The sequence below is a fragment of the Ambystoma mexicanum genome, chromosome 8 (assembly GCF_040938575.1).
Source record: "Ambystoma mexicanum isolate Mex_15411 chromosome 8, UKY_AmexF1_1, whole genome shotgun sequence".
Taxonomy (NCBI): Eukaryota; Metazoa; Chordata; class Amphibia; order Caudata; family Ambystomatidae; genus Ambystoma; species Ambystoma mexicanum.
In genome coordinates, this window is record NC_090929.1 from 1110377003 (window position 1) to 1110391362 (window position 14360).

Sequence of the window (14360 nt, forward strand, 5' to 3'; positions counted from 1 at the left end):
TACTAGTAAAGGGGGCAATAACACAAACACAATTTACTGCACAAGTATTATCCCTGCAATCACCTATGGCTTGCAGACTCTGCCCCCAAGATTTGTTAAATAGCTTGGGACGTTCAACGCTACGCTACTTCACTCGGTGATGAATCTCCTGAGCACTGTTCCTGTTGAGGCAGTTTGGCCTTTGCTCACTTACAATGACATGGTTGGTCGAACGCACTATTCTTTATTTTAAACTGATGTCTCCTCTTTGCACATCTAATTAACTTCTGGGATTATTGGCCAAAATTCCTCAAGCCAAGAGAGTGAACACATTTATTTTGGAACTGGAATCAACGGCTAACTGCCTTTTGCCCATGTTGGGAATAACTCTGTTTGATTTACCCAACATTGAACACATTCTAAACAAGACTCTGGGACAGAATAAATAATTTGGGACCATTAGCTGATAAGAAGAGATAGACTTTTGCAACACAAGGTTTCTTAGTAAATGGACCCGGTTCTTAACTGACAAAGCCTAGTATTCTGTATCTGTGACTCAACCTACTCCCAACATTGGAGTATGTAGGAGCATGGAACAAGCTTCCCTATGATTTAAGGCTCTGCCGATTGTGCAATTGGATATTGAGACACGGTCGACATATATTAATAAGGTGCTTAAGGCTCAAGTTTGCTTATATTAAGGGATTTGGGAAATGTGTTGCATGTTCCGATCATTTCGACTCAAATCAATTCTGGAATACATAGTTTAAAGCAGACTCAATCGTTAGAACAGCTGCTGCGTACTATGTATGGCAGGAGGTAGTGCACTTTGACATTTCTTTAACAAAATTTTCCTGTGTATATTCTTATGTGTATTATGCATGAATGGAGACACCACACTTTATATTTTGAGATCCCTTGATCCGATTTTTTAAGCACAGATTTTATTGAATTTATGTAAAGGCATTTTATTACAATTTACACGAACACCTGAATTTCGGTTGCCAGTCAAAGGATCGACAGTGAAAGGGTCGACAAGTCAAAGGATCGACAGGACAAAGGATCGAATTTTTTCTAAAAACCACATTTATTTCCAAAACGGAAACCTAAAACAATATATATAATTTAAAAAAAAAATTCGATCCTTTGTCCTGTCGACCCTTTGGTGTCGATCCTTTGTCCTGTCGACCCTTTTGATTCGATCCTTTGACTAGACACCCTGAATTTCATCTAAGAGAATTTTACTAATTAGATTTCTCTCATAATTGTACTTCTGGACTTGTTTTAATCACTGTTGTGTACATGCCTATACATTGCTTTCTTCATATATTATCTTGAAATGTGCTTACTGTTTGTATAACCAAAAAAACATAACAAATGTGGACAACAAGTGTGGGTTGAGTGGACACAGCACCTGTTTGGACTAAATAGAGGCATGATATCTTCAGGAGCCACAGTCCTTGACACCTGATCTTTAAATTGAGAAACCCATGTGTAAAGGACCCGCTCAAGTCAAAATTAATGTAAATGTGTCATCTCATGGGTGATCTCATCAGAAAAACAGGTATAGCGCATCTGATCTTAACAGGCAAAATTGGGCAAACGTGGGAAGGCCAAATTGAACATCAGTGATGGGGGAAATTGGTATTAAGAGGAGCCAGTATGTCCCTATTTTGGAACGCCCTCAAATCCCATCAATCTAGGAGAGAGGAGGTGCCAAGTACACAAAGGAAGCATAGCAGTTCTACAAAGGAGGGAAATCTGTGGAAGTTAGGAGCATGTCGAAATGTATTTGAGTCAAGCACATATTTCTCTAAATCTGCACTTGCTCAACCCTAAGAGGCTGAATAGGCAGAAAATTTTAAAAAAGCAATGTGTTCCAAATTTAATATAACATTTTCAGTTTTATTTGGCAAAGTACATTCCTCATGCATTGAACTGACAGTGGCCACCTCAAGAATTTAATAAAATTAAAACAAAGAGAAATTAAAGTTACTTGAAGACCTAAGAGTGCCAAATTTGGCATCTCATTGCAGCAGGTTTTATGGATGCTCTTTGGGTTAAAAATGAAAGCAAAAGATGAACGACGCAAATACCAAACTAGAAACACTTCCCATACAGACATTTTAAAAGCCAAGCATGAACTGGAAGCTGTGACGAGTCATTTTGTCCAAGTAAGTTGCTGTAAAGAAAAATCAGCAGGCTATTCACTGCACAGAAAATAAGGATTCAGTCGAATACAAAAATGTGTTAAAAACAACGTATTGCACTGATCTGTTGATACCTGGTTTAGATTTAGATGGGATACCCTAGTTCATGAAATCCTCATCCACTTGTACATGCTGCTGCAATAAAATAGAGTTTCCTTTAATCGTACCATAACATCTGTATTTATACCATTGCACAATGTCTTTTCCTGGGGGAGGTTTTCCTATACAGAATGCTTTGAGAAGGTGAACGCATACTTCTATAATGAGAAACCACACCGCAGCTGCAACTTGTATCTATATTTTCCATAGTTTGGGACCAAGGAGTTTGGGGTGGGGGTTTTGGGCAGGTTTTGTAATAGTAGGAGAGGCTTAGGAGAAGAAGTACAGTAACAGGGGTGAGCTCAAGATCGATGTGCAATTTTGCAGCGTTTCCAGTTGAAATGGGATAGAGTATGGGCTGGATAACATATGCAACCGGGGGGGGGGGGGGGAGCAAGGTAGATCTGCCATTGCATGCGGGGATACAGAAAAGAGGTTCACAAACTTAAAGAATATGCTGAGTACATGTGGCACCATACCTTCAATAGCAGCATCGGGTCAAATGGTAGAAGGATGCATAGAAAGGATTTGAATCAAGATATGAAAAGGACTGAAGTGGTACAGCTGCTACGTTCAAAATATGAGAAAGGAAAACCTGCTGTTGTACATTTGTCAAGACATCTCCAGTTTAATTTCCGAATAACTCCCACCACAGCCACGAGCACAAGCAACACAACTGCAGAAAACCGTAACACCTTATGTTCATATTTTTTTCTTTGTGCTTATTCTGTTCACCTTGAAACTATTAACAGGAACAGCATCTTGCTTTGGGAATTGAAGCCATCCATAGGAATCCAAAGCTGGCCTTGTACCGATGGTCTGTACAGTCCATTTTCATTGAATTTTGTTTCCCAAGATGACTTTGTTCCAGTGCTACTACTGGTCGAATCAGCTTTGGTTGTCAGATGTATTACTCTATAGATTAGTAAAGTCATAAAAGCTATATTAAAAAAATAAAATTCCTTATGCAGATCAACAGTCACCAAAGACTGTTTGCCTTTAATGTCTTCCCCATGGTTAACTAAAAAATGTAAATTACAAAACAACGATATAGGAATAAGTTCCCAGAGGAACTTTTTTTGTTACGCAGAATCACAGCAGAGTTGATTATTCAAAAACATTAATCGATCTCAAGTTTCCCCAAAAATCTGGCTTAGCAAACGCAGCAGGTAAAATATTCAAAAATGTCCTTGTGGGGTAGCATTTTAGTGCTGCCAGCAAGTAATATTAAATGTGCACCGAAAGTACCCTTAAAAAGATGCCCGATTCATTATTTGGCAGTCAGAAAAGATTACGAGTTTTGGGGTGCCGCATGAAACATATCCCCAGTGGCAAATTCAGTAGACCCCCCCCTAGAATAGTCTTTAACAGCAGTTACTCCATATGAAGGCGACATCAATAGCAGCAGAAAGACTTTAAGACAGGCTTCAAATAGGAAACTGGCCCCCAATTGTTTAAAACAAATCCCCTTGCGCCAACTTAAAATAGGGTTTGTGCAAGTGAAAGTTCCTCCTTAAAATGCAGTTGTCTGGAACCCAGAACAAGTCCAAGTCGGTCAACGCGCAAGATTCACATTTTCCTTTTGTAGCTGAAACCAACATAGCAGCATTGTAAAATATAAAAGGCACCAGATCATTCAGTATGAAGGGCAGAGGCTCCGACGTAAACCAGACGTTTTAAAAAGGTCTGCATGGTTTGGAATCCCCCCAAATGGTCAGTCATTAAAATTAAAAGGCACAAAAGTGAAATTAAATGTCTTGTGTGTGCCTGGATTCCTTAAGCCGGGTGAAGAACGGTTTGTAGAATTTCAGCAAAAAGTTCCTGCAGCGGACATCCCATTCCATCCCCTGAAAGAAATAAAAACGTCTGGCGTTTCCTAAAAGAAGATTTCTTTGGGCATCTCCCAGGGGAACTCGCACCTTCCAAAATGGCCATAGCAGGCAGTTCTCTGATAAATGGGCTTTTTCAGGTCCAGATCCCTAATTGGGAGAAAAAATAAACAAAACAAATAAGTTGTGCATATGACATATGCGAAAACACCAAAAAGGACCATGTCTCAAAATTGTAGAATTCCAATTGCCAAAAAACGTCAGGATAGGTTCAGACTTACTTAAAACTACAATTCAATAATTTGGACTGGACTTATATTCTACTGCATCATTAAGTAGAAAGGAAAATACACTTGTTAAAACTTTTTTATTTTTCAGTTTTGAGCGGAGAGGATAGCCAAGGGGCAACGAGTTTGTCTTGGAAGCAAGGCAAACCATTGTGGTTCGAATCCCGGTCCCGTGCTTAGAGGTTGGTCGCTGGCATGAGGCGTGATATAAAAGCTCAATTTGATTTTTGTTTTTAATTTCCATTATAATGCTTTACATTTTTCGAGGTATTTGTGCATAAATCCAATCAATGAGAACGATTTAAGATTTCCTGTAGTTCTCTTCAGGAAACCGTAAATCATTCTCATTGATTACATTTTTCTACACCACTTTACAGCTGCATCCTAGCACTGCAGGAAGAAAGGAAGGAAGATGTCAGTGCAGAACAAAATACAGGGTTTGGAGAGCATAAATTGTGAGCAAACAAGTTATTTGGACCCCGCTTTGCTGTTTTTAGGGTACTGATGTAAAAGCATTTACAATATGCCGTTACCCATGGCTGTAGGTGCGATGAATTGGCTTTCGGCCTCCGACCATTCAAATTTGAAACTTTGCAGGTTTGAAAGAGCCTGGAGCAAACGTGAATAAGACTGGCCAGCCTAGCGACAGTGCGTTGGTGTTTGATGGAAGAGCACTAAATATGGAGGCGTTTGGCATTCAGTCTTTTCAGCCTAACTAGGCAAAATTAGGTTCACTGCAGGCAAGCCAAATCTTACATTCCTTAAGGTTTTCACAAATGAAAGCCTTGAGCGGCATCGAGGCGTTGAGCCTTATGCATTAAGCACATGGTTTGTAACTGGCCTTGTTCCTTTTAAAAGGAGGTTGGCAACCAGTGCAGTGTGGTCCTGTACTCCCATGCCAGAGTGAACCCTAATGGCAGGACTCTGGGATCTACAAATTGTTTGTCAGGAACACAAAGTACAGACCGCTGAACTAGTCCAGTCGGAATGAGAATAATGTGAGAACCAATTCCATTTAAAGGGGGACTATTTAGGAGGAGGAAGGATGCCTCTTGAGCAGGTGTAAATGGTAGACCACATTCTTGATAACTAAATTGTGATGGAGTTCTAAAAGAAACAAGTTACTTACCTATAACCGTTGTTCTCCAGCATGGGTCTGGCAGGGATTCACATGCTCAAATATTCCCTGTCATCAGGCCAGGAGCCTTGGTAAAAGGAAAAACTGTTCCACTTTCACTTACAAACGGTCTTTCTCCTATAAATCAATCACTGAACTCTGGGTCATTCTGCCCCGAGACAATGACTGCCCTCTCCCTAAGCCCCTCCTCTGGCAGCCATCTTCAGATTTGGTAGCACGTAAAGTGGCAGTATGACCAAGAAGAGCCGCAGAGGGGTAGGAGGGAGGGTTCCATGCCGTGTATCCATGCCAGATCCATGCTAGAGAACAACAGTTACAAGTAACTTGTTCCTTCTCCAGCATGGGGTCTGGCATGGATTCACATGCTCATGAATAAAGAATGCATAGCAGTAGATACATACACAACCACGAGAGGTGGCAAGGCTCAACAGAAGCAAATACTCTTACCTCCGGAACACGCTCACCTTGAAGCGAACAGGTTGCGTAGCACTGCTTGGCCAACCCTGGACCCCTCTCTGGAATCCCTGTCGACGCAGTAGAAACTTGTGAAGGTTTGCGTAAACCTCCACGTAGCAGCCTTGCAGATGTCCAGCAGGGGCACACCAGAGAGGAACACTGTCGTTGCAGCAATCGCTCTGGTGGAATGGGCTCTCGGACGGCCGAGTAGCAGCCGGTTTGCCAACCGGTGACAGTGCGTGATACAGCAGGACAGCCACCTGGAAATGGAAGCCTTGGACAAAGCTTTCCCATGGTTTACAGGAACAAAGTTCAAGAAAAGTTGAGACGTCTTCTAGAAACTATTTGTGCGTGCCATATAGAACTTCAGAGCATGCGTCACATCCAGCAAGTGCAAGTCCCTTCATCCGGCGACAAAGGTGTCCGAAAAAAAAAACGGGCAACACCAAAGGTTTGCCGAGGTGGAATTCCGACGGGACTTTTGGACATGAAGGAGATTGCATCCGCAGCACCACCCTAGTCTTGTGGAAAGTCAGATAAGGCTGCCTGCAGGACAGGGCCTGGATCTCACCTACCCTCCTGGCAGAGGTGATGGCCACGAGAAAAGCCGTTTTCCACTAAATGAACTTGAGGAGCTTAATGCAGAGGCTTGAGAGGCCCCCCCCCCCATAAGCCTCGTCAGTACCACATTGAGTTCCCATGCTGGGGCAGGTGCCTTCACTGGCGGGAACGATCGAAGCAGTCCTTTGAGGAACTCTGACTAGACGGTGTGACCAAAGAGAAGACCGTCCTGGAGACCTGGTGTAGTGGGAGATAGCCACCAGGTGCCCTTTATTGGAGGTGTGCACCAGCCCCCGACTTGGCCAAAGACAACAAGTACGGAAGGATGTGAGGGGCTGTGACCCTCATAGGGTTGATTTACATCTGGCACCAAGTTGCAAAATGCTTCCACTTGTGCCCGTAGCACTTAGAGTCGATTACGCTCTGACCCTGGCAAGGACCTCCCTGCAGTCCGCCGGTAGCTCATACCCACTGAACTCTAAGGCTGCAAGAGCCAGGCCTTCAGGTTCAGCGATGCTGGGTCGTGATGGAGGATTTCGCCTCCTTCTCTGGCGAGCAGATCCGCGACCACGGTCAGCTTGGCTGGAGGTGACGTTGACAGGCTGAGAAGGCCCGGGTACGAAATCTGTCTCAGCCACGCCGGGGCGACGAGGATCATCCTGCATCGGCACCATTTGAGTTGATTGATGACTCGCAGCAGTACCCAGTAGAGGCAACGGCGGGAACGCATACAGGAACAGGCCTTCCCACTGGAAGGAGAACGCATCCCCCATGCTACCCGGCTGGTGGAACCTGCTGGCGAATCTCTGGCATTTGAAGTTTGTTGCCGTCGCAAACAGATCAATCTGGGGTCTGCCCCACCTGAGGAAGAGGTTGTCCACTTGATCCTGACGAAGCTCCCGCTCGCGGCAAGAGCGCAGCTCCCTACTGAGGGAGTCGGCAATGGTGTTCTTGATTCCCGCCCGGTGAAAAGGAATGAGAAACCTCCCCTGGCTCGACGGCCTAGTGCCAAAAGTCTTGCCGTGGAGACATCCAGTGTGGGCTCCCCAGCCTTCTAGTGACGCGTCTGATGACCATCTCTCGATAGGGGGGAATTCTGGAAAATCCTGCCTCCGGCGATGTTGGAGAGAACGCCCCACCACCTTATCGCTCAACAGAACTCCTCGTCGAGCACAATCCTGTCTGCGAAGCTTCCGGACACCTGGACCCACCGAGCGTCTAGGAATTCCTGAAGGGGCCACATCCGCAACCTGCAGATCCTGATCAGGTAAATACACTACATCATGCTGAGCAGCGACTTGGTCTGTACGTGGCGATCTTCAGTGCCAACAGCCGTTGCACCTTTCCCAAAATGGCCGCTATCCTCTCTTCTGAGGGGGCTGGCAGGCAGGAGACTGTTGAGTCTGGCCCCCAGGAACAGCGCATTCTGTAATGGAATCAAGCGGGACTTTGGATAGTTCACCGAGAACCCCAGATATGTCAGCAGCCGGGCGGTCCTGATCGTGTGTTCAACAGCGATTTTCCTGGACTTGGCCCAGATGAGCCACTCATTGAGGTACAGGTGCACATGTATTCCTTGCAGATGTAGATGGGCTGCCACTGTTGCCAGGCACTTCGTAAACACCCTGAGCGCCAATTTCACTTCAAAGGGGAAGGTCTTGAAGTGGTACTACTTTCCCTGTACAAGGAAGCGCAGGAAGTTCCACGTCCCCATTCACGAGAAGCATCGGAATTAAGCGTCCTCTAGATCCAGCGACATCAGGAAGTCACCATCCTCCAGTTAGCCGAGCATCATGTGTTGCAATGTGACCATCCTGAATTTTTGGAACTTGTTTAGACGCCTCAGGTCGAGAATGGGCCTCCAGCCCCTGGTCTTTACCAAGAAAAATCTGGTGTAGACTCCTGAGCCCCGGAGTCGAATTGGAACCAGCTCTATCGCCCCTTTTCTTAGCAAGGCCCGTACTTCCTGCAGGAGCAGAGGGATGTGCTGCTCCTGCCAGCCACCGGTGGTATCCGCGGACACTTCTGCTGGAACTCCAGAGTGTGTCCGCGGGTGAGAGCATCCATCGGTCGGTGGAGATCTTTTCCCACTCAATGACGAAGCTCACAAGCCGGCCTCCCACCATGGTGCATGGGTGGGGCTTGACGTCTTGGCCGGGCTTCGGGGCCTGCATGCCGCCTTGGGAGCGATGACGACGGTGGCTAACTTGAGAGCGACATCGATGGTGGCCACCTCCGTAAGCCTTGGAACGACCCCTGTAGGCATCCTGGGTTGTGGAACGGGAGAATTGGCGGTACAAGGATGATCCCCCGCCAAAACCCTTTGACGATCTTCCGGATTTGCCTCCTGAAGCACGAAAGGAGGGCGATGCTGAAGCATGGCCAGGCATGGGCCGTCTCCTTGTCAGTCTTGATGGCTTGCAACAATTCGTCGACGGCCTTCCCAAAGAGATTGTCTCCGTCGAACGGCATGTCCAGGACCCTAGTCTGAACTTCCTGCCGAAAGTTGGTGGGTTTCAACCAGCAACGACGACAGAGGCAGACACCATTCCCATCTGTCAGAACCCTGTCATGGTCCGATGCCACCTCGCCCTCCTGGGGGATTTCCTGTGCCTCAACCTGCTTGTCATCGGGGAGAAATTCCAGTAGCGGGTCCATCTGATACCACAGCTCCCTGTTGTAGCTGGTCAGGATTGGAAGAGCATTTGCTGCCTTGACCGTCGCTGCCACCGGGTATATCACCTTCCTATCCATGGCGTCCAAATTCCCCTCACTGTCGGAGGGAGCTGAGGATGAAGACTATGGATTTGAGAATATCTTCCTTGCAGCCGCCGAGACCAGAGTCCGGGGAGGGCACCCAGTATTTATTTTTCAGCCTGTCTTTTCGTCGAGGCGGGATTCCTCATCAGCGCCAGGCCCTCATCCCAAACGTCGTCCAGGATAGGCACTGCCTCTCGGCGCTGGTAAAGGAAACCTTTCTTCTTGGTCTCTTCTGGCATCAGCTGGAAGAGCTCAGACGCGCGGGTGTCCATGGAGTGGCACAATCCCACTGGAGACTCTCTCAGCGGTGGGGAAACGCTGCCGTCGTCATCCGTACATCAGTTGTCGCTGTGTCCATCCCCGTATCACTAGGTGGGGTGGGGGGGGAGGTATGTGAGGCGGTTGATGAGGAGGCATTGGATGCAGTTTCCTCTTCTTCGCCGGCATCCTCCTCTGGATCTCTGACACCAGCATGTGGAGAGTTGACAGAATGTCCAGCGATACGTCCCTTGGAGGTGGTGGGGAGTAGGCTTGCTGGGCCCAGCGCCTATGTCGTCAGCTACGCCATAGTCATCGCCCTCACTCCCCCCTCCCCCTCGGCGATTCCACCGTCGTCGTCTTCCTCCTCGGCGTTTCCGCCATCGTCATTCCCCACGTCTTCCAGTACCGTTTGAACGGGCACCATGTCCTCTTCGTCTGAAGAAGGAATATCCATGCTCTGGAGGACAGTAGAGGCCTCCACTGCTCCCCCCCCCTTTTGTGTCCTGAGGAGTCAGAGCCGGGCTCAGGACAAGCATTCTTTTCTCCAGTGTTTTCTCCACTGACTTGGCCGAAGCCTCCCGCCTGAGAGGAAGGGTCACTCTAGGCGCTGCAGGGGTCCCCTGGACCGTGTCACCCCCTTTCGCCTTTTGAGAGGGTGGCCGCCACCAGCTCGATTGTCGAGGATGACTTTTCCTGGACTACCTGGGCCTTCAGGGGTAGGTCGGACAATTTACCCTGCGCCTTGGTCTTCTCCGGCTTCTCCCGCAGTTTCCCGGGGTTAGCTGATTTTCTGGTTGAGGAGGAGCTGGAGCGATGGCTTGAGATGGAGGCAGAAGGTTAAGACGAGTGCGCCCGGCTCGTCGCGGCAACCCCGACGGAAACGGACTTGCTGTGCTTGGCCTTGTATTGGGCCCCCACGGATGGAGCGCCCTCAAAGGACTTAAAAGCCTGTTCCTCGAACCGGATGGTCCTGGGTGAGGCATGCCCCTGCTTGCCACACGGGGTAGAGACCTTGGCGTTGAGCCACGCCGCCAATTTACTGTGGCGATACCCGACGGTGCGTTTGGTGAATCCCAGGCAAATATAGCAATCCGCTTCCTTGCGATTCGGATGGAGACAGTACAGGCCCTGGGAGTGTTTGTCCTCCACAAACCCATTCCTCAATCAGCAGCTAAAGCAGAGCTTGAAGAGAGAACCCCCGTCCTTCTCCTGCGACATGGTCCGGCGTGCGGTGTAGCCCCGATGGCCTTCTGGAATCTTCGATGAAAACTCTATGATCCTTGCCCTTGAGGGGCGATGAAAGACACTGACAAACAGATCCCTGCTTGCCGGTCAAAGGAATGGAAGAGCACACGGCCTCTATTTTACAAAAATAGAAACTTTATGAAAAAACGCACAAAGGTAGAAAAAGCTGTCGGAGCAAAACACGAGGACTCCCAACACTTGAAGTGCGGTAAAAATATGAAGATGGCTGCCAGAGGAGGGGCTTAGAGCTGGGGGCAGTATGACCCAGAGCTCAGTGATTGGTTTATAGGAGAAAGACAGTTTGTAAGTGAAACAGTTTCTTTTACCGAGGATTCCCAGCCTGACGACAGGGAATATTCACAAGCATGTGAATCCATGCCAGACCCCATGCTGAAGAAGTGCCAATGTCTCAAGATTAGGAAACGAAATAATGGGGCCTAGCTTCAAATATTTCACAATCTTCAGCACGTCAGCAAGAGATAGCTACCACAGAGGATAGCAATGTACAGTACTCTCTTCCACTGCAAACCCGGGGTCATGGTTATCCAGTCCAAACAAGGCAAGGTGTATTACAGCCCAGACAACTGGCTTATGGTCACCAGGTTCAACAGGATAGCACAACTAGATTCCAAAATGATTTGCAAGACTACTTTGACATTGGTCTCATTTACAGGTGTTTCATCTGCACTAATATGTACATTGGGAACTTTCATCTACATGCATAGAATGCGCTTTAATACAAAACTACTTTTCAATGTTCTGTTTCCATTTACTTTTTAAAACACAGGGTCGCATAGCGTTTGGTGAAAAGCTGATCTCATAAAATAAGATTCACATTTCTTACGAGTTTGTATATATATTGGATGAGAAGTGGTCTGGTGTGGCCCAAGTACTGACGGAGCTCGAGTCACGTGTAGTAAAACTGTCCCATTCCGTGGGTTTTTGTTTTTTTAACGCTGGCAGTAAAAATGCAACTTGCAGCATTTCGGTTAACCCCCGTTCTCCAGTTTATGCAGGGGGTATTTTGATGAGGGTTATAGATGGGGGGGCGGGGTGGGAGGATAGGCCAGGTGTTAAATATGAACATAATAAAATAAAAAAGAGCGGTGGTCAAGGAGACAGCGTTTTTTGACGAGGTCTAAAAGGAAAAAAATACCCCAAATTATTATTTCGCGCATCACCACTAGACCCTATTATCCGAACATGGGCAGAGTCTCAGACGTCTATTAAACCAAAACTGGAAGCACAGTAAAATCCCACAAGTGATGGAAATTAATTTTGAACAAAACTGGACTGAATTCTGAATAACCTTTACGTCAAATGCAATAAGTTGTGTGTTTTAGTTCATGAAACGGTTTCATATGCCACTGGCCCTTTTTTGAAAAGACCTCCTTTCCTGCAAAGGCATCACCATAGTGCACACAGAGCAGAGTTTACATAAGGAATACAGCACGGATTAGACTCCTGGAAGAATACAACTAAAAATGCTTGTAAAGCAAATGTTTTCCCACCCTGAAAATGCCCAGACCGGACTTTCAGGTTGCCCCTCTGCAGACAGCACGAACAGCCACACCGGCATGGAACACGGTCGTGGCTGCCCTGGCGCAGGCCGAGTGCACTGGGACCCGACCCGCGGTTGTGGAACACATGATGAATGAAGTTAAGGCAGTGTGAAATGCAGGACACCCAACAGTCCGTGCTTTGAAAGGGCTTGCCCCCTCCGGTTACAACCATAAGCTACAAACGGTGGGTCTGAAGGAAGGGAACACGTTGTGTAGAATTTTAAGAGGTTTGATTCCCAGCGAACAGAGGGACTGCTCCACTCGAGTGGTACAGTTTCCAAAGAATGTTGGCGGAGACTGGATTTGCAGAAAGTGAAGTCAGAAATCATATTGGGGACGAACTTAGGGTGCGGTTTAAGAACTACGTTGTCCTTATGGAACATAGTATATGGTTGGTTAACAAAGAGCCTGGAGTTCCCCAATCCACCTAGCAGAAGTGATGGAGACCCAGAAGGCAACTTTCCATGAGAGGTATTTTAGATCACATTTATTCTCAGGCTGATAGGGAGGTTTAAACTGTCAATATAGTTTTTAGCCCCACAAAGGCACGGGGAACAGCACGAGGGGAAGGGGACCATCTTAATAGTCCTTTTAGGAAGGCCTTGGGGGCCGAGACAAAGGACGATGCCTGGGGCACCTGCTTGTAAAAGAGGACTCCTGGAAAAATGTGATGAATGCTTGCGAGAGGCCTGCTTTAGCCAAGTTGCCACACAGTGGTCCCCATTAGGGTCCAAGACACTTCTGCTACACCAAAAGGAGAACTACTTCCATTTCTTGGCATTAGTTTCAGGCGTGGTTAGTGTCCTTGCCACCTTCAGTATTAACAAGCATTCGGCTGATAGGTTTAAATGTCAATTTTTGGGTTTTTCTGGAGCCACGCTGTGAGCGAGATAGACACCGGGTTGTGATGCCATATCTGTTCCATCTCGAGCCTGATGCTCTGCCATTGACAATCATCAAGATGGGCTACCACATTTGCCTCACCCATGCAGGTGGTAGGAGGATAATCTTGTAGGGTTGCCCCCAGACCTGCCGGATCATTCCTGGCAGCAGAACATTAGGTGGGAAAGCATACAGGAATTTCCTTTTCCTTGGGATCAGCAACATGTCCCCCAGCATTTCCAGTTTCACGAATGTGCTTGCAAAGCCACACGCTGCAAAGTGTCGGCACCTGCGAGTTGGTCGTGGTGGCAAAGAGATGCATGGTTGGCACTCCCAAGTTTTGAACAGCCACTGTAGTTTGTCGTCCAACACCCATTCATGGGACACTATTGTCATTTCTGAGTCGATCTGCAAGCACATTGGCCTTTCCTGGAAGGTGCTCTGCCTTGATCAAGAGATTTTCTTTCAGGACCCATTCCCACAGTTGCTCAGCTCTCTGGGCAGCAAGGTCGGCCTGGTACTGACCTCATTGTTCCTGAAGTGCATAGATGTTGTGTTGTCTGTTTGCACAGTTGCCTTTCAACCTCTAAGAACTGTCTGGAAAAACTTCAGGGTCCATCAGATTGCACCCAATTCCAGTATATTACTGGTTTCAGTGGTTATTTCCATAGGTTCTATGTCATTTCATCGTCAGGCATTTCAAAGCCTGCAATTGACAGTGCATCAAATTTTCTTTTGGGGGGGCGGTGGGTCCCCTCCCCCGATCCCCCCCTGCACCTATTTTTACCTATACCCAACCCCCCAACCACTTATCTGCCCCCCCCCAAAAAGAAATTTGATGAACTGTCAAATGCCTGACGATGAAAGAACGTCGTATCATTTTCGTGGTAGTACCTTCTTCAGGAAGTGGTTAGCTCCCAAATATCTCACTTAAATGGTGTTTTATTAATTCGCCTAACTTTTTATGCAACCACTTTGCTTTGCCAGGCCGGTAAATGTGCCAGCAATACAATCGGAAACGTCTCATTGTCTGTTTCTTTAGTAAGGTATCTTAAATCTCAGGAAAAACCATTTTGTGGTTTTCAATATGT

General features: G+C 47.1%; 1 protein-coding gene across 1 annotated transcript in view; it reads right to left on the reverse strand.

The window, feature by feature from the left end:
• Nucleotides 1–1863: 1863 nt before the first annotated feature.
• Nucleotides 1864–14360, reverse strand: part of LOC138472790 (S-adenosylmethionine synthase) — a 327300-nt gene continuing 314803 nt past the window's right edge. The window contains exon 9 of the mRNA XM_069611138.1: nucleotides 1864–4267. Within this exon, the coding sequence (XP_069467239.1) occupies nucleotides 4165–4267 (103 nt within the window). The 3' untranslated portion in view covers nucleotides 1864–4164. The remainder of the gene's footprint in view (nucleotides 4268–14360) is intronic.